At 42.8% G+C, this 20869-nt stretch overlaps 1 protein-coding gene across 1 annotated transcript; it reads left to right on the forward strand.

Annotated features, from left to right (window-relative positions):
- Nucleotides 1-101: 101 nt before the first annotated feature.
- LOC138287349 (zinc finger protein 84-like) lies at nt 102-16227 on the forward strand. The gene is made up of 2 exons (XM_069227712.1): nt 102-297; nt 13227-16227. Exon 2 carries the CDS (start codon nt 13947-13949, stop codon nt 15573-15575), a length of 1629 nt encoding a protein of 542 aa, XP_069083813.1. The 5' UTR covers nt 102-297; nt 13227-13946; the 3' UTR covers nt 15576-16227.
- The last annotated feature ends 4642 nt before the right edge of the window (nt 16228-20869 follow it).

The following is a 20869-nucleotide window of genomic DNA, read 5'->3' on the forward strand; positions in this document are numbered from 1 at the left end:
CAGAAGAAACAGAGGAGAGACTACGGCAATTCCACAGCGTGTGCCGGACAAGTGTTTCCTCTTCTGAGTCAGTGGTGGCAGAGACAGCACCAGCAGCGGATGCTGACATCACTTCCGGCCTCTCCCTCTGCGTCCAGCCTTTTGTAGAGGAGGAAGGACTTCCTTGTCAGTCTGTGCAGTTATCTTCATCTTCAGACCTTCACAGAATTCCTTCCCGCCCCTCAGACACCAAACCTGCCCTTGCCCCTCCCAGCAGGAAGAGAGAGCCTGGAAATGTCTGCACAGGTTTCTGCTCAGGTAGGAGATTGTCAGCACCTTCTATTGTGTTTGTAGAAATGGACTGAATAATCCTGGAGGAAATCTCGGCCAGGAGCCGGGCTGAGCTGGGCTTTGTTTTTGCAGGGACCTTTTGGGGGACTTTCCTTCCGGGCGTGGGGGTGTTTGTGGTCATTATTTGTGTTAAAGAGAGGATCTGTGCGCTGCATCTTGCTGCACTGTGAGTAATCTGTGCACTACATTGCATCTACTGCACTATGAGGAATCTGTGCACTGCACTGCATCTTACTGCACTATGAGGAATCTGTGCACTACACTGCATCTTACTGCACTGTGAGGAGTCTGTGCACTGCATCTTACTGCACTGTGATGTAACCAACTGAATTGGTAGTGTACTTCAGGTCAAATAAAAATAAATTATTGGAAGAGAAATCTAGAAGAGTCATGGGCAAAAGTTGATAAACGGCATTTGTTTTTCTAGGCTTTAATTTAAAAAACCATTAAGAGATGGATGGTAACAAGACATCCAATGTAAATCAGGTTTTGCACCCCTTAATGCAATTATTTTTCCTCCAACTCGTGGTTCGTAATACTAAAACCTTTCTTAATTTAATACAAGCTCATACAGTAGTATTTACAGTCCTTGACTGGTCCTTAGCCTTTTTCTTTATACCGGTGCACGAAGAGAGCCAGTATGTCTTTGCCTTCACCTGGCAATGTCCAAAAGATATGGACAAGGTTGTGCGGGACTATGCAGAGAGTCTCACCATTTATGCTGCTTCTGTAATGAGAGATGTGGGTGCAGTACAACTGCCTGCAGTAAGCACAGTGATGCAATATATTGATGAACCGCTGCCCCTATTTGGAAACTTGTGATAAGGACACTGTTGCTCTTCTGAATCACCTTTATCAGAGAGTTCATAAAGGGCCCTTGTCAAAAAGAAGTGTAGTGCCAGAGGGTACATTGTGTTACAAGGCCAAAGGTGCATTTCACCAGAAAGGATGCACACAATTGTGTGCCTTCCTCCGCCATCAACAAAATGGGCATCACAACACAAACTACAGGTCTTACAATGAGATTTTACAAAAAATGACTTTGGTGCAGTGGACTGATGGTCCGGGAATCTGCTTTCATGAATTGGCACACGCCCCAGCATTGGGCCTTCCAGACTACAACTTACCTTTTCATCTGTTTGTGTCTGAGAAAGTGGGCATAGCACATGTAGTGTTAGCGAAGCAGCATGGTTCATGGAAAAGACTGATGGCATATTCTTCTGTGTCATTACCAGTAGCTGTAAGTGGTCACCCTCCATGTCTCTGAACGGTGATGATGGTCAAGAAAAGCACTCCCATTATGTTAGACTCCCCTTGCATGTCTCACACTAGATCCCATTGCTGTTGAATTCAAAGGCAACACTGGAATTTTCAGCTGGAAGACATACAGGATCTGAGGTAACATTAGCTATGGCCAATCTATCCATAAAAGGCTGCTTTCCAGTCAGTTGGGCGAGACTGATGCCAACAATAGGATTCACTGGTAACAGTATCGATCGGATTGACCACACCTGCTTAGCAGTTGTGAATACATGCACATTTCCCAAGGCATGACCTCCAATAGACAGCAATTTCTCCTGCAGACTTTAGGTGGTACAAGGACAGTTCAGCCGTTAGATTGACTGACTGACACTAACTTTAGAGCATCTATGCAGGGGTGTGGAATTTATTAAAATATCCACTTGTCCATGGGACAGGTTGCTTCTTAAATCTACTTGTCCTGTAAAAAAATCTACTCGTCCCTTTGGTGCCATGTAGTACAGCAACAAATTATGGCAGCAATCGCATTATGTAAGAGCTCTGATAATATCCTCTCTGATTATGCCAGGGCTACTACGATAGTAGGACTTAAATACTTGCAATATCAATCCCTACTATAGCAATTTCCTTATTTTGCCACCTTTCCGCAGGTCTACATACTGGGGCTAGAGGAAGAAGTAAGCAATGGTTCAACGTCTGGAATGCCTTTGAATCTGCAAACCTACTAACTTGCATATTGTAAGGATTTTCACCAGCCCTTCTCTAATCTTTTCCCCTACTGAGAAGGATTGGAAATTTATTTCTCAAAATGACAGAAGTAGAAGTTGTTTCAGGGTTGGGGAAAACGTGGTTGGAGCGAAGGTGAACTTGTAAATGCTCAATGGATTGTCACATGAGCAAATCTACACATGCATATTTGCTCGTGTTAAAATACAGTTCACATATATATTCAGTTCACAAATATTTTGTGTGAGTACGATTTCCTGGTCTACTTCTTGTGAATTCATTAAAGCCACTAGTTCAAAGACATATACCATGCTTACACTTTTGTGACTTTCTTTAAGAATTTGGTGCCTAATTAGGTCTGGTGTTAAAAAAAGACATTTTATTTGACTAAACTTCCATTTCTCTCTCTATCTATCGTCTGGCTTTACTGTGAGTGATCATATTCTGCTCTTCCACAAGGAGCTTATTGGCACACAAAGTAGTTTTGTTCAGTGCCAGGAACTACTGTGGCAATCAGTGGTGCAACAAAACTGGAGTGGGCCCCCCTGCAAAGGACATGGAGGGGCACCCCCTCCAGACTCACTTAGGGCAGGTGCTGTGCTGAGGGGGCCCCCTGGAAGGGGGCTCTGGGGCCTTTTGTTACGTCACTGGTGGCAATGTGTGCTTTTTGAGACCACATTTTTTTTCCAGTGTTTGTTACAATGGTGAGGGCCTTGCAGCTCCCACAACAATAAAGTGTTACAAAAGCTATGTCAAAACAAGACAGGTATTGACGAAGCCAAAAGACTCTCACAAAATGTTGTATCAGTGCTTTTTTATTTGCATGCTTCCAATAATCTTGTTGAAAATGGTTACACTGATTTTCCATCAGGAATATTTTTTGGAAATACCAGCATGCATCAACACATTTTATTAAATGACGCTTCAAAAAAGGAGCACCTAAAATTCCATAGTAGCGAAACGTTTTTTTCCTACTTTCATTTTTTTACGGAACATTTTATTTTGAAAGCAAAGAATCATCTGTCTTGCTTACAAGCTTCTGTAAATATTTGCATCTAATCAGAGAGCATTCTGGGAGCATTATACTTAGCCTCAAATTGTTATTTTCAAACATGTTTTTTTTTTTTTTTTTTTTACTGGAACCACTGTCAGTAGTGCAGTGTGACCTTAAAATGTTTATTTACAGCACTCACCATAATAACGAAGGCTTTTCGTTAACAAACCATAAAAACAAGTTCCAACAGGATTAACACATTGACACACATATTACCTCAACTGCAGACGGTTCCCTTCTCTGTAAACTGGCAGCCAAAGGGTTTGTGCTGCAGTGGGTTGGGCCTACTTGTCCCAAGGATACAATAAACATGAAAACTTGTTGCCCTTGACCCCAAACAATAAGTCCCAGGCGTCGGGAGACAGGAATTCCACATCCCAATCTATGCTATCACCTCTGAAATAGACGTAATAGAAGCAGCGTGGTAGGGATATCAGCAAGGCAAGAAGAACTATAAGCACATACCAGAGCATGGATCGTGGCTGAGGACAAAACAGTAAATATTTACACATATTTGTGATACATATTTAAAGTAGTTTTGGGGCAATTTGGAAGTAAAGAGGGTTTATTACTTCAGCAGGGAAAGCGATATACCACCCAGTTCTAGTAGAGTACTTGTGTGTAGTTTTATTGCTGGCACAAGTCAAGTAATAACAAATGCACAAATTCCCACATAAAAATGCACAAACACTCATTGCACAAGGAAATGCATTAGCAGATGTGACATACTGTACGAAGTAGATTGGGTAGTACAACAAATGCTTCATTGGTAGTCCTGCTATACACACAGCTGCCATTGTTTTACCTCTTACCATATATCTTGTGTACATTGTAGCACCACTGTCAGCTAGAAACTCATACTCCTTATATCGCCTGCCTTCAACCAGCATAATGGCAAGTCTTTTGCATTAGTGCCTGTAACTGAGCCACTCTCTCCACATCATCTAATTGCGGCGTACTTGTGAATGGGGTGTACATTGTATGCACAGCCGCTCTTTCTTGGTGCTGGTTGAGCTTCGGTAATGCAGAAGGGTATATCTGCTGTGGTGAGTGCAGCTGACCATTGTATTACTCTTGGTTTTGCTGATTATCGTTCATTCTGTAGTTGACACCCCCTCTGCCTCTACACTGCCTAGCCCAGTTCTTATACTTCCTGCAATTCAAGCACCTATCTCTGCCCTAGTTAAGCTGTTGATCTCCACACTGACCTCTGTCTCTCTTCTCATATCGCTGTCTTCCCTTGTACTGACCTTGTTAGCATTGTAGCACTTAATGTTTTCCTTCTACATCCAAGGCACTAAATGTCCATTTTCTGACTTCCCCTTCAATAATTCTCTGTCGACTTTAAATACCCCATCTTGTTCTAAATTTAAGAGGCGAACCGTGAGATCTGTCTATGCCTTAGAATCTCTGTCATGGATGCCTAACTTGACTGCCAAAGCCATCTGTGGCAAAAGTCCATTCCTCAGTGTCTGGCAAGCTAAATTATTAGCTCTTGAACTCTTTTTTTTAGATACACATGAATGCATGTCCCACACGTCATTAACCGTATGATGAGATCCGTTACTGATTCTCCCTGTTTCCGTAAGGTACTTGTTATGTTGAAGAAATCCCCATGTTTTAGTACCACACTGGTTAATGTCTTCTCGGTGCTGTATGCACTTGTACAGTGGTATCCCTTCTACCCAGGGCCTGTAAATTAAATGCTAGTGGGTCTGCAGCATAGCCTACGCCCTCCCACAGAAGTAGCCTTTCAAACCTGACTCAGGCCTGCAACAGGGACCCGGCATCTAATTTTACTTGCCAGGCCTCGAACTCCCCTTTTACTACATTTATCACCACTTACTAGACCCCAGCTAATCCTATGGGCAGGGTGCTGTGTATGTAAAAGGTAGGACATGTGTCTAAATGTACTACATGTCCAGTAGTGACAAGCAGCCTATTTAGTGTTTCACTACTGTGAGCGCTGCTCCTTTCATAGGATTGTATTGGAAATGCCCTAACATATGCCTATGTGGTATTGTCTGATCTATGAAGGGGTTTCATAGGCATGTTTGGTATGGTTGGAATGGTAGTGAGAAATGCTGCTTACTGGTGTAGGTGGATTTTTTTTTTTAATTACCATTATAGAAGTGCCACTTTTAGAAAGTGAGCATTTCTCTGTGCTTATGACCTTGGTGTTTTGCAGCTTGATTCTAATCCACGTCTGAGGTAGAGTGACAGCTGGGCCTTGTGCATACTTTTCAGACAGCCTGTACACAGGGAGGGTGGGGATGTAACAAGAGCACATAGTAAATGGTGTTCCTAGGCTGGGAGAGGTAGAGGCAGGTCACACATGCATCTGTAAAGGCTGTGCTCTGGCCTCACACAAAGGGCTTGTTTACCCCCTACTGATGTCTGGAGCTAGTGCTGGGGGAGAAAGTGGACATTCCTGGAACCGGTTAGTGCCAGTTGTAACCCCCTCTCCCCCTTTTGTGGAGGCTGCACAAAATGAGTATAATTACAGGGGGTTGCCCCCACATGGGGAGAGCCCCCACACAAGAGGGACCCTTGCGGGGCACTGAGGATGACAAATCCAATCTCCTGTGACAAAGCATGTGGGAAGCGCTTTATAGTTAGATTTTTGTTGTGCCTCAGAGCACGTGAAGGATGCTTTTTGCCCTTATTGCATAGGTGTGAGGTGAGTGTGCCAGAGGCCCCGTATACTGCCACTAAGCTCGCGGTGACTCCTGCAGTCTCCACTGAGCGTGGGGAGAGCGCTCTGCCCTCTGTGGCCCCATGGGGTGTGCTGTGTTGATTTCCTGAGCACGAGCAAGGAGTGCTCCAGCCAGTGCCGCCCGGGGTACAAGCTGGCCCTCATTCGAGCCATGACACTCTGGAGCAGGGACGTGGATCAGGGCGGCGCTCCTTCTCCCCTAGATTCACCACCGCAGCCTACATAGGATAACAAAGGAGGCTGAACCGAGGAGCCGGCTCCAATGAGGAGGCATCATGGGCTCCTCAGGTCTGGGCTGCCCCCCGGCAGAAGAAAGCAGTGGTCCAAGAAGCCCTGGAGGGCTCCAGTCGCACTCCTAATTGTAGGCGACTGGTAGTCGTTGAAATCAGTAGTCGTTTCACTTGGATGCGGGTGACTGCCTATGGGTTTTGCTAGGTGCTCGGTTGTACACGGGGGACCCCGCGAGTAAAAAACAGTCTCCCCACTGTTAAAAAAGCTGCATGTGCCTTCCCGCCCCCTTTAATGTTGTGATACCGTCATCCTTACTGTACGGGGACTGATGTCCCAGGAACTGAGGCATTGGGAAACAATTGCCACAGATGTAGTATAAGCACAGGTGCGCACGATCTGCATGTATACTTTAGTGGTGAGTGAGGTAAGGTAATTCCCATGCCTGTTGCATGGCGTTCTGCCTGTCCCTATTATGTTGGTGCCCTCATATTTGTGTATGCTGCATTTCTTTGTATAACCTGATTCATGCATTGGGAGGGTAAGGTTTGTTTATGACTTATGCAAAGTATGAGGTTGCTTCATGGGATTTGCATTCAGGATGATGTTTTAGCATTTCTGATGATATGTTTACTCTGAGGTGCATTTATGGTGATAATAATGACATGACTACTGCTTGTGTTGCAGAATAGTAGTAACCTATGTGTTCCCCTGACTACTGCTTGTTTTCGTGAAGTACTAGTAACCTGTGCAATGTTTTGACAACTGCTCACGTAGCAGGGTATTACTGATACATGGTGTGTTTGGTCTAATGATGTTTTATGCAATACAGTTTATTTTTATATAACTTGTTGTAGTGTTTCCTTTGTGGTGTATTTATTGTGTAATGTGTGTGTTGTGCAAACGTTTTATGCATTGCCTCTGGGGTAAGCCTGACTGCTTGTGCCAAGCTACCAGGGGGGTGAGCAGGGGTTATCTTGGGTGTTTAGCTCTCTTGCCCGGACTAGAATGGTGGTCCCTGTCTGGCTGAGGTGCTATCTTAGCCAACCAGGAACTCAATTTCTAACAGCATTTAAGAAATTTTACAGCGAATAAGGAGTTCCTAAGCTGATAGGGATGTTTTCAGTGTCACAAGGACGCCTCACTGTTAGTTATAATGGGTAGGGTCTAGTGTGTGTCCTCCAGAGTAAATCAAACTCTGGCCCGAGTATGCTTTTGCATATCTAAAATCAAATATGGTCCAAATTTAGAATACCTAACTCTCTGAGGAGCGCAGGCTTCACCAGCCCGAAAGTTATGAGGAAAAAATCCGGCAGACTGCAGTGCACGCATCACCCGTTCTTACTCCAAGAATGTGTGCATTGGACAGCACAACAACCAGTCCTTTAAGACTCACAGAGCAATTATAAGTGAGTTCAGATCCCCTTCCCCACATAAGTGAACACACAGAAGAAACCCACTCTGTATATCTTAGAAGGCTTAATGAAACGTAATCACCTATTAATGCCCAAGTCCAGATATGAATAAATGTAATCAGTATAAACAGAACAAACATGAAGATATGAGCAATAAAGCAGCAGATTAGAAAAAGTGGTAACATGGTTAATGGTTTTTGCTATAATCACTATATGATGGAATCCCTTCCCTTTCAATGCCTTTGCTCAGTTAAAACTATTCAGCATTGAAAGTGCCTACATGAGATTCTCAGAAGGCCCTGACACACATACTTTACAAGATGTTTTCTCAATCTGCTACTGTGTGCAGCTTCAGAGACAGTCGCTTTTTAGCTGTTTTTGGTATTCCATACTCTGAGACTACAGAGATCGACTCGAGCTGAGCTACAAGTCCATGGTCTTCAGGGCTGAGAAGTCTGCATCCAAAGCCTTATACTTTCTGGAAATCTCAAGATGTCCTCTTTGAGTTAATGCTTGTGCATTGAGTTTAAATTAGCTTTGCACATAATCGTGGAAGGAGCCAGACCTTGTGATTTGTGATGTAAAATGCAGAAATTAGCATATGACTTCAGGTGCACTCCTACTTAAACAATATATATCTAACTCAAACCATTAGTGTATATTACATGAACTATTTGTTGTAGTATCAAAATAAAATATGATATATAGTGAACGAAAAACAAAAACGTGTATTTATAAAAAATAAAAAAAGAATCTGTGAGTAAATATATAAATTAATAAAATACAGATAACAAAAATGGGGGAAACATAAAGAACATGACAACCTCTTGTAAAATGGTTTCTGAGGTTGAATGTTTGGCATTTGCCTACTCACTATATGTTTCTTTCCTGGAATCTCACGGGTAACCTTCTCCAACCAAGATCCTCGCACTGGTCATGGGTGCCTTTTTCAAAGTGAGTTATCAGCACATTGCCTCCTTCACTGACAGTCTAAATAAACAATCAGTGAGCTTAAGCTATCTAGCAAGAACAGAACTATAGGAAGTGACTTGCTGTCTCAAGTTCCCTCATTTGACAAAGATGTTCACCCTCAGAAAGGCCTTCACTGCTAAAGCCCAGAGGATTTGGGACCCATACAAATTAATATCCGATCCACTCCCTCCATGAAAGTGTTCAAATCAACTTAAAAAATATCTCTTCGCTCAATTTTAAATTGTATCTGCTTTTTAAGGCTGACCCGTTGGAGATGCAGGGTTTTTCCCACTTTTCATGTGTCTTTTCTCTTCTCCACCTCTTTTCGCACTTCCCATGACAAGTTGCATGAGTGCATAGAATTTAGATTTTCTCACTTGTTCACTGTTGCAAACTCTCATTTGTATTGAAGTCACAGAGGTGCATATTATGCATTACTTTGCTTACTTTACAGAAGCCAGACAACTGGAGTAACAAAAATACAAAAATTCCCAAATCCATTGGAATGTATTACTGCGGATGTCTAACCTGGGTGTACTATCATGGTTTTTTACATCAAAGTTAAGCCTGTCATGATTACAGCCAGACCTCTTCTCTGCACCGGGAAATAAAGAAGAAAAATCAGTGAAGGAAATTGGTCACTGGAAACATCAGAGTGAACCAACAGGAATATTGACTCTGGTCAGTTCATGACCATTGGTGACAGGTGCTGGGCAAAGAAGAGGAATTAACAGCAAGGGTGGCAGCAGTGGTGGGATAGTACTGTGCAGTTAATCGAATTGGGACTTCCCGATGTGGAAAAGACATTGGACACAATGTACACCATGGGGCGATTTAGATTTCAGCGGACTGGTTACTCTGTCACAAACGTGATAGGTATCCCGTCCTTCTGATCAAATGTGCATTCTACCTTGTGGACAAGATATCTGCCACGTTTGTGATGCAATAACCTGTCTGACAAACTGTAAATCAGGACCAAAGTCTACAACATGTATTGAAGGAAGAGAGAGAACCAGTGTTATAGGAAGATGGGCTGCAGGGTCCGAGGCAGGTGCAACCATAGCTGTTCTGGAAAAGGGATCGGAGTTTGAGAGGGTGGATTAATTGCAAAGGAACCCTTTGATCTGCTGTGGGAACGCCCCAAGAAGCAGTGTTTTTGGGATGCTTTTGTCTCCCAAGTATAGTCAGACATTCACCTGGACATACACCTTAAGGCAGGTACAGTTTAAGTGTTGTGTTTTCTGAAACTCTGCTCCCTCCAAGTAAAGGTCAAAGTGTTAACATCCACACAGCAAGTGCCCATGTGAGGCAGCAGGAATAGATGCATTGTACACCAATACACCACCCAGTACAGATGGAAGCAGGCCAGAGAGGAACACACACCTACAACTGCACCTCTTCGGTTTGTACAACACAAGCACCTATTTGTGCACTTCGTCTGTTTGTATCTCATAAGCACCAACTGACGCCCGGGACATATTGCTTGGGGTCAAAGGCAACTCGTTTTCATGTTTATTTTGTCCTTGGGACAAGTAGGCCCAACCGCCTGCAGCACAAACCTTTTGGTTGCCAGTTTACAGAGAAGGGACTGTCTGCAGTTGAGGTAATATGTGTGTCCATAGGTTAATGGTGTTCAAACTTGTACTTATGGTTCATTATTGAAAAGCCTTTATTATTAGGGTGAGTGCTGTAAAAAACGTTTTAAGGTTACCCTGCACAACTGACAGTGGTTCCAGTAAACAAAAAAATTGGACACACATTTGAAAAGTTTGACAATATGAGGCTGAGTTTAAAGCTCTCAGAATGCTCTCTGATTATATCCAAATGTTTGCAGAAGCTTGTAAGTAATAGTGATGATTCTTTGCTTTCAAAATAAAATGTTCCGAAAAAAATGCCATTAGTAAACGAAAACCTATCACTTCTATGAAATTTTAAGTGCTATTTCTTTGAAGTGTCATTTAGAAAAATGTGTTGATGCATGCTAGTATTTCCAAAAAATATTCCTAATGGAAAATCAGTGTAACATTTCCAACAAGATTATGGGAAGCGTGAAAATAAACAAGCACTGGCAAAGCCAACCGATCCAACATTTGTTGTGAGTCTTTTGGTTTCGTCAGTGCATGTCTTGTTTTGATGTGGCTTTTGTAACACTTTATTGTTGTGGGAGCTGCCAGGTCCTTACCACTGTAACGAACACTGGCAAATACCCCAAAAAAACTTTGTGGTCTCAAAAAGCGCACGTTGCCACCAGTGGTGTAACAAAGTTACCGCAGTCCCCGTGGTGCAGGGAGACCCCTCCAGGGGAGACCCTCAGCACAGCACCTGCCATGTGTGGGTCTGGGGGGCGGGGCTTCCATGTTCTTTGCAGAGGGGCCTCCTCCAGTTTTGTTACGCCACTGATTGTCACAGTAGTTCCTGGCACTGAACACAACTAACTATGTATGTCAGTATTCTCCTCGCGGAACAGCAAAATGCGATCACTCACAGTAAAGCCAGCCGATAGATAGATAGTGAAATAGAATATTAGTAAAAACAAAATCTCTTGGTAAACGCCAGGCCTAATTAGGGACCAAGTTCGCAAGGAAAGTCACAAAAGTGCACCCATGATATATGTCTTTAAATTAGTGGCTTTCATGAATTCACAAGAACTTACAGAAGTAGACTAGGAAATCGTACTCCTAGAAAATATCTGTGAACTGTAGTTTAGCACAAGCACCTATGCATGTGTAGATTTGCTCATGCAAAAATCTATTGAGCGTTTACAAGTTCACGTTTTATCCAACCACTTTGTAGTCCTGCCATTGTCAGGAGTAAATTTCCAACCTTTCTCATTATGGGGAAAGTTAAGAGAAGAGCTAGTGAACATCCTTAAAACATGCAAGTTAGTAGGTTCAGTGACTCAAAGGCATTCCAGCCGTGGAACTATTGCTTACTGCTTCCCCCAGCCCCAGTACGTAGATCTGCGGAAAGGTAGCAAAATAAAGAAATTGCTATAGAAGGGATTGAAATTACAAGTATTCAAGCCCTACTATAGTATTTGTCCTGGCATGATCAGAGAGGTTATTATCAGAGCTCTTACAGAATGAGATTGCTACCATAATTTGTCGCTGCACTATATGGCACCAGAGGGACAAGTAGATTTTTTTTACAGGACAAGTAGATTTAAGAAGCAACCTGTCCCCTGGACAAGTAGATAATTTATTAAATTCAACACCGCTGCACCTACTCTGTTTATACCTCATAAGCACCTACCTGTGCTCCTCCTCTATTTGTACCTCCCAAGCACCTATGTGTGCACCTCCTCTGTTTATACCTCATAAGCACCTACCTGTCCACCATCTCTATTTATACCTCATAATTACCTGCCTGTGCACCTCCTCGGTTTGTACCTCATAAGCACCTACCTGTGCATCCGGGCACCAAATGAAAAAGACTAAGTGCCTGATTACAACTTTGGCGGAGGGGGTTAATCTGTCCCAAATGTGACGGATATCCCGCCCACCGTATTACAAGTTCTATAGGATATAATGGAATATCCGTCACATTTGGGACGGATTAACCACCTACACCAAAGCTGTTATCAGGCCCTAAGTCAAACATCCTGGAAGGTAAGAAAAAAAATATTAATATGCACACATCTGTTGGCTGTGGGGATTTGTCCTGTAAATTCTTGGGTCTCATAGATTCTCTCTAATAAGGACTAAATTACTGCTATTGGTGAATATTACATTATGAGTCAAATTTTGTTTGCCTTATCTGTATGCATAATGTAAACATGGGACATTACGGCAAACCTCTTATTCTGTTCTACAAAAATACCCTCATCTGGAAAGTGCTGCATCTTTAAATGCAGCAGGGTCTGAACTTTATCTTCTTGAGGGAGAATTAAAGAATCTGTTTTCTATATAACATGTGCGGGTGGGCACCAGTCCCTGCAAGTTACACTCGATGTAGGGAGATAGACGGATGTTATGACAATTAAAAATGCACATAATGCTCAAATCTTTCAGGTTAGATGAAAACAGAAATGCTTGAACCGAACCCAGGGGGGCTAAGACAGTGGCAAAGATTACCTTAACGAACAGTAAGGTAAAAACCTGTCTTGCCACTTGAGCTGATACTAAGTGAACAGGAAAGCACTGAAGTTTGTAAATGCGGTTAGTATTGTGGTATACATCGTGAAAAGTTAGCTTTGTTATGACTTCTTGAAATTGAAGAGCAGGAGCTCTTTTTCCACAATCTGTTCTTCTTTAATGAAATCTTGTCCATCTTCCTAAACCTATTAGCTGTAGCGCCTGGGTGCTCTGTTACCGCCTTTTCTTTACTACGTTACTCTGTGAACAATGATGAGTTACCTCGTGTTTAACATAACTCTTAGTTAAATATCCGTGTAAGGTGAAATACCTTGATAAGTTTCAAAGATGGTAAAGAAGAGATGTATTTTACAACCAGATAAATATTGTGTATTCATATTCCCTTACGTTTGTTTATATTTAGTAATTTTAAATCTCTTTACATTCAACAGGAAAAAAGTCTTGAATGCACAAAATCTTTATCAATAATGAAGACAATACATTAGCTCTGCAAAACAACTGTCAGAAAAAACGAGCACCAGTATTCAGGAAAATTTAACTACAGTCAGCGACAGAAGAGCCTGAATATTAACTGACTCATCTTGGAAGAAAGAGTCAAGGCAATTCAGTGAATGTAAGAGTCTGAGCTGTGCACTTCCTCGCCACAACACTAACAAATTGCCTCTAGACAATTAAGACGACAACACTGACAAGACACCCCCTGAATAAACCTGTGTCAATCATCAGCTTGTGATGTGGGATCGGTATGATGTGGTTACAACAGTGTTCTGATTCCTAAAATGATAACATACCGCCATTCAGTGTTCTAGGTATGTTGTAAACTCTTCCTAGCCAAACCACAGCGACCAGATAAAAGCAGTACAGAGTGGAGCCAGACAACTGAAGGAAAAAGAAAAGAGGATCTCTGCTAGCTAAAATATACAAGACAGTCCACATTTTGTACTGACCGGAAGGAAGAATAATCTTTCCCCTTAAGCATCAAAAGCTGCTAGTTACCCAATCTACACAATCTCTCACAAAGAATGAGTGTGACAAGTATTTAGTGACCACTTGACCTACTAGCAAGCACTTTACTTTTACATTGGAAATCAAATGTCCTAAATACCAACACATACAGGAAACTTGAGAATAACACAAGTGCTTTATCAACCATGTTGGCTCTTCAGGAAACATGTTCATGGGGAGTGGACAAATATATCATCAACCCTGAGGCACTAACCAAGAAAGAAGAATCATACACATGCAGTGAGATCTTTAGTTTGTCATCGCCACTAAACCACCATGAGCTGACACACAGAGGAGAGCTGTTCTGTTGCACTGAATGTGTGCAAAGCTTTAGTCATTTAGCACTCCTAAAAGAGCATCAGCAAACACACACAGTGGAAAAGCCATACAGATGCAGTGACTGTGTAAAGAGCTTTAGTCAGTTATCACACCTCCAAAGACATCAACAAACACACACTGGGGAAAAACCATACCATTGCAATGAATGTGTGAAGAGCTTTAGCCGGTTATCACACCTCCAAAGACATCAGCGAACACACACGGGGGAAAAACCATACGATTGCAATGAATGTGTGAAAAGCTTTAGTTGTTTATCACACCTCCAAAGACATCATCGAACACACACTGGGGAAAAAACATACCATTGTAATGAATGTGTGAAGAGCTTTAGCCGGTTATCACACCTACAGCTACATCAGCGAACACACACTGGGGAAAAACCATACCATTGCAATGAATGTGTGAAGAGCTTTAGCCGGTTATCACACCTCCAAAGACATCAGCGAACACACACGGGGGAAAAACCATACCGTTGTAATGAATGTGTGAAGAGCTTTAGTCTGTTATCACACCTACAAAGACATCAGCGAACACACACTGGAGAAAAACCATACCATTGCAATGAATGTGTGAAGAGATATAGTCAGTTTTCACACCTCCAAAGACATCAGCAAGTGCATACAGGAGAAAAATTATTCCATTGCAGTGAATGTGGAAGTAGTTTTAGCAAATCTTCAACATTATGGAGTCATCAGCGAACACACACAGGGGAAAAACCATATCATTGTAGTGATTGTGGAAGTAGTTTTAGTCAATCTTCAACATTAAGGAACCATCAGCGAATTCATACAGGCGAAAAACCATTCAAGTGCAATGAATGTGTGAAGAGTTTTTGTCAGTTATCGATCCTACAAAGACATCAGCTAACACACACAGGTGAAAAACCATTCAAGTGCAGTGAATGTGAGAAGAGCTTTAGTCAGTTATCAAACCTACAATGTCATCAGCGAACACACACAGGGGAAAAACCATACCATTGTAGTGAATGTGGGAAGAGCTTTAGTCGGTTAACACACCTTGAAAGACATTATCAGACACACACAGGAGAAAAACCATACAGTTGTAGTGAATGTTTGAAGCAATTTAGTCGGTTATCACAACTCCAACGACATCAGCGAACACACACAGGGGAAAAACCATATCATTGCAATGAATGTGCAAAGAGCTTTAGTTGTTTATCGCACCTCAAAAGACATCAGCGAACACACACAGGGGAAAAGCCATACCATTGCAATGAATGTATGAAGAGTTTTTGTCAGTTATCAGATCTCCAAAGACATCAGCGAACACACACAGGAGAAAAGCCATACAGGAGCAATGACTATGTGAACAGTCAATTATCATGCATTCAAAGCCATCAGAGAATTACAGAAGATGATTCATTTACAATTATGTGGGACATTTTAAGGCCAGAGGATAAAACGTTGATCATATAAGACCCGACTACCAGCAATGAAGAAAAAAAATATTTCTGGAGTTACAAAAGTGTTTGTTCTCAGCGATTGCTCATTTCTCTACAGACAAAGACACGAAGAAGCAGGAGACACATTGAGACTTTAGGACAGTGGGGACTAACAGAATACAAACAGTGTTGGTTTTTATTTGCTGAAATAGACTGACAATGTTACTTGTGAATACAACACTATGAACAATGCTTGGGCCAGTAAGGAGTTTTCATCTTACTTTAGGAATTTGTGATAAAACCTATAAAACCAACACAATCCAGCCAGTTAAACAACCTCACCCTGGTGAATAGTCACAGCTGATTGTGTTGTTTGGTCACTTTAGGCATCGTTGACAGTTCTGTGACAGCGGCCAGAGACTGGTGTCCAAAAGTAGAATTGAAAGTAGGGAACTGTGAGCTGTCAGTCTCTGGGTTAGTGCTTGGAGTTCACAACATTCAGCAACCAAACCCTGAAGCGGGAGAAGTGATGCTCATTTCCATTACCACATCTGTAAATGCACCAGCCATAGTGGCACTTCCCCAGAGATGTCCAACATCGAGCTGGATCCTTGGGAGATTTGCAGGCTCAATACTGACTATTTAAATGATTTACTGTTACATTAATTAAATGTGAATAGATTTTATGAATTTCTTATTTGCAGAGCATCATTCAACCAAATCCTAACTAGTAAAGTGACAGAATCAGTGTGTGATGGCAGAATTATTGATATGAGAAAGAGATGTTGAAAAGTTTAGTTCTTAATAGATTTTTGAAGGCCTGACGTTGGTTAAGATTGAATCTGGAGCAGTAAAGAATTCCTGCTGTTAGACTAAAATTGAGAATCACCGACTCCCTGCCTTAAATTTCTGGAACCTTGGCACTAGAAAAGAAATCTGTATTCAGAAGAAAAAAATCATGAATGAGATTCAGGCTTGATCCAAATAATATAATATTCCAGCTTGTGTCTCCAAGCATAAAGGAACCCTTATTTTATATAAATGCCTCTGGTGCACGCAAGGGCTTGTAAAGTATGTGCTGCTTCATGAGCAAACAGTGAAAGTGTGTGATGAAGATGAGGCTTCCTCAGACCACAAATGTTTCTGACAACAACATTCTGAATCCTCTTAAGATGATCTTATTGTTGCTGGAACCCTATGTCGAGGCCAAACATTTAGACCTCCTGTTTGACAGGGCATGCTTGTTCGGATTTGTGATTAGAGACGCTCAAGGCAGCAAAGCTACAGACCACTCATTGGGACTTGAAGTTCGACCTCCTAGGATAGATTATCACCAATTTCGACATGTTTGTGGCTTGTTGAGGGAATTCTATTTTCACCAACATCAGCCTCACCAGCTCCATTGCCAGCAGTAGCAAAATCTGCTGGTCAATCAGTATAGGAACACAGCCAGAGGACAGGGTTGTGGATCCATCCAGCAAACCTCCTCCTCATCTTCCTCTCCTATACCAGCAGGAAAACAGATCTAGTTCACTTATCCTAACCCACTCACAACCTGAGGGAGTGTACTCCTTTCTCTTGGCCCGGAAGGCTGTTACTTCAGACCAGTGGGTCCCCCAAATCGTAGAAAGAGGCTACACGCTTCCATTCCTCCAGGCTTCCTCCCCAATCTGGATTTATCTTTCCAATCTGATAGAGACTTTTAGCCACAGATTACTTACCTTTGAATTTCCCCCGGTGTCAGACTGGATCCAAAAGATGTTTCATAAGCAGTACCCCAGAGAGCTGGTAGGTGGCATCAGTTGGCTAAATGCGGCATCGTCCACACCGGAAGTGACACCCTTGTCACCTATGAAGGTGCCACCTTGGCGCATTGATGTCAGTTCTTTTCTTTCCGGGCCAGTCAGCCCAGATCCAGAGAGAGCTACCTTCTGTCACTTTTTGACAGTCTTTTTTTTTTTATTTTAAACATTTTTCTCTGCTCCTTTTTTTTTTTTTTTTTTTTTTTCCGCCTAGTGTGTTGAGGGAATGACTTCCAAGAAGACAAGATTTAAGCCATGTGGCGCCTGTCAACATGCCATGTCAGTTGTGGACCCACGCCCTGTGTGTCTGTGGTTTTTGGAGCTTGACCATGAGTTGTGCTCAACTGCCAGGCCATGGCGTCAAAGGCTTTGAGAGAGCGGTCCCTAAAGCTTCTGGTGGCCCATCAGGCAGATCCTCAGAGGTCTCTGTCCCGTTTGAGAGGAAACTCCAGGAGCCCAAGTCCGAAGGTGCTACAGAGTGGTCGGCCCACTTCAGGAGCCCTGAGTCCTCTTTGTCCCACTCAAAGTTGTCAGGACACTCGGGTAAGAGGCACAAAAACACAAGAAGTTGAATCATGCTTCGACTTCTCCTCTTCATCCGTCGGCCGATGCGACAAAGGAACATCGGTGTTTGGGGCATGGTTCTGCAGAGCCTATGCCAGAGCAAACTCTGCGCCTCTCTGCTTTTCTGGGAGCCGGAGCGACCTCCACTCAACTCATAGAGTTTTACGAGGCCATGTGATGCGTCTTTGAGCAGGCCGACCACTTTGTAGCGCCTTCAGGCCCCACAGGGTTGGAGGGCCCCCATCTGGTTCCACCCCGGCTTCAGTCCTGGGTCCGATGGGCTCCCATGGATCGATCATGGATCCGGACTGGCGTTAGTCGTGCCACTGCAACCTTCCTTGATGCCAGTCCTGACACCAATGCTCCAAGCATCGCAGGAGCCCACCAGGGACATCAGCTCCATTTCGATCCTCGAATCTGACACGCAGCTGGATCGGCATCAACAGATGCCAACTTTGCCACCAAAAGGACCTGTGTGTCATAGATTGGTGCCTTATCCTTATTCTGAAGGGCTTGGCCTCAGGGGAAAAATGGGAGGGTTACTGGAGCCTTTAGAATATCAGTCAGAAGGTCAGGAACTGGGTGATGCCAGCAAACTGGACATGTTTCCCGATACCAGAATGCTTTCTCTTCCTACCTTAGCTATGGAGGGGGCAGCTATTTATACTATGGTGGTGAAGACGGCAGCTGAGGTCCTGGGCCATGAGTTGACCACGGTGGCAGTTACAACTAACATCTTGACAAAAGTGCTGCCTCAGGGCGCTTCTTCCTCTGAAACCCTTTAACTAAGCCACCACAATGTCCTTCTGAGTACCCTGTTCAAACCCAGCACACTGGCTCATGTGAACAGGACGGTTGCCTGCCACCATCACCGCAGATCTGGAGTCCAAGTTTCCTCACCCAGTACCCCACCCCAGAGAGCTGTGTGGTCCAAACTTCTACCTCCGATGGCGTGTTCCCTGCTGCTCCCCCTGACAGGGAATCCAAGAGGCTGGATTGCTTTGGCAAGGCTGCCAGCCTTACATTGCGGTCAGTGAATACCTCATGCTTATTGGACTGCTATTCCAACACGCTGTGGACATGGTTGTGCAAGTGCTGCCACAGGTCCAGAAGGAGGCCTGGGCTGTACTCTCCCAAGCAGTCCATTTCAGTTCAGCTCAAATATCTTTATTCAGTCAAAAGACCATAAAAGCACAAAAATAAAAACACATACATAAAAAACAAATGACAAATTATTTATAATAAAATTTTCAAACTTTACAATCCATAAAGCTAATTCCATAGTGTAAACATCCCCAATTTCTAAAATGAAACATAATTTTCTGATCTGATCACACTAACAATATAACTAAGTACAGCAAGACACAGCTCCGAAGAGGATAAACATACCTGCTTTGTGAGATCTAAAGTGCTCATGTGAGAGAATTGGACGTATAAAGTGACCCCGTAAAGAACAATATAAAGTGCAAAACAGCATAAAATGAGCATGTGGATTGAGGCGTGACACCATCACATGGACAACAAGGTATAGATTAAGACCAGGTGCCCACCACAGGAAAAGCAACTACAAATTAATCTTGTTCAATCTCAATCTAGTCAGATAAAATCGTAATTCAGGTTTATTAATCCAGAATAAATATGGTCCTATACCTGAGGTAGTAGTAATAGGAAGATAATCTAGAACAGTATTCATATCTAATACCTTCCCAACTCTATATTCCTCTCTGCGTGACAAAAAATGTTTTTATCGTCTGTTTTGATTGTAATCTAATATCATCTGGATTATCAAAAAGAGAGGCCAGTACCAGAGAATAGTTTTTTTGCCATATGCTAGCCAGGGAGTACTGGTCATATTATCTAAATTTAGACAATCAACCAAAAATGTCCTCGAGAAGACTGCCTCAGGGGAATTCTATAATTTAACCCACAATAAAAGTGGGGCCGTGGTGACTTGGTCTTCCAGAAACCCTAAACCCAGTTCTGAATGTGTAACAAGGCTGGTGATGCTTTGAGGGGTAGCTAGAAGCCTATTCAGGAACTTGTTTTGTACTGACTGTAGTTTTCCTAATGCAGCATAACCCCAAACTCCAGCTCCATATACACCAGCCAACAAACAGTTACTATTATAAAGCAAAAACATTTCCCTTAACAGGCTTATGGCCTAGCCTTTTAGCAAATCTAAAGATTGCATCTCATGCTGCTTCCATTTTCTGGGCTCTTTCTGTAACTAGCATGCCCCATGAACCATTAGTATCCAATAAGATTCCCAGGTAGTTAAAAGAGGAAACCTTGGATAGTTGTATGTTGTCCATGTAAAACTGCTTTGATTTTGTGTTCCTTGGTCCGCATGTCATGATAAATTGTTTTTGCTTTACCTTAAGATAAAGTTTAGACATGAAAACATTAAACCTATCTAAAAGTCTCTGGAGACCGTTCACTGGTAAGGCTAAAAGGACCGTGTCATCCGCGTAGAGAAGTACAGAAGGTATATGTGAACCAATTCGCAGGACATCTTTAGTGCAGAAGCCAAGGAAGTTTTCCAAGCCATTTATATAAAAGAAACAAAAGATCCAAAAAACAGCTCTGTTTAACCCTTTTTAACCCCTTTTGTAATCTTTATTGGGTTTGGACAATCCCCAAACTGGGTGTAACACACCATAGTAGCTGTATCCTGATGTAAATATCTTACTAGGTCACCTAATGGAGTCACCTCCTGCCTGCCAAGCAGTCAAAGGCGCGGTGAAGTTCACTGTATGCTGTGGTTTGGACACGACCAGATCGTTCGCAAGAGACGTTTCGCCGACTGTTGCACTTAGACGCAGTGCCTGGATGAAAACGTCCAGCTTTTCAGAGGATGTCCAGACTTCCTTAATGGACATACCTTTTGATGGCAACTGTCTCTTCGGAGACAGAGCAGACTTGGCGCTGTTGTGCTTTAAGAACTCTGGGGGCTACGACCAAG

This window comes from Pleurodeles waltl, chromosome 4_1, assembly GCF_031143425.1.
Source record: "Pleurodeles waltl isolate 20211129_DDA chromosome 4_1, aPleWal1.hap1.20221129, whole genome shotgun sequence".
Taxonomy (NCBI): domain Eukaryota; kingdom Metazoa; phylum Chordata; class Amphibia; order Caudata; family Salamandridae; genus Pleurodeles; species Pleurodeles waltl.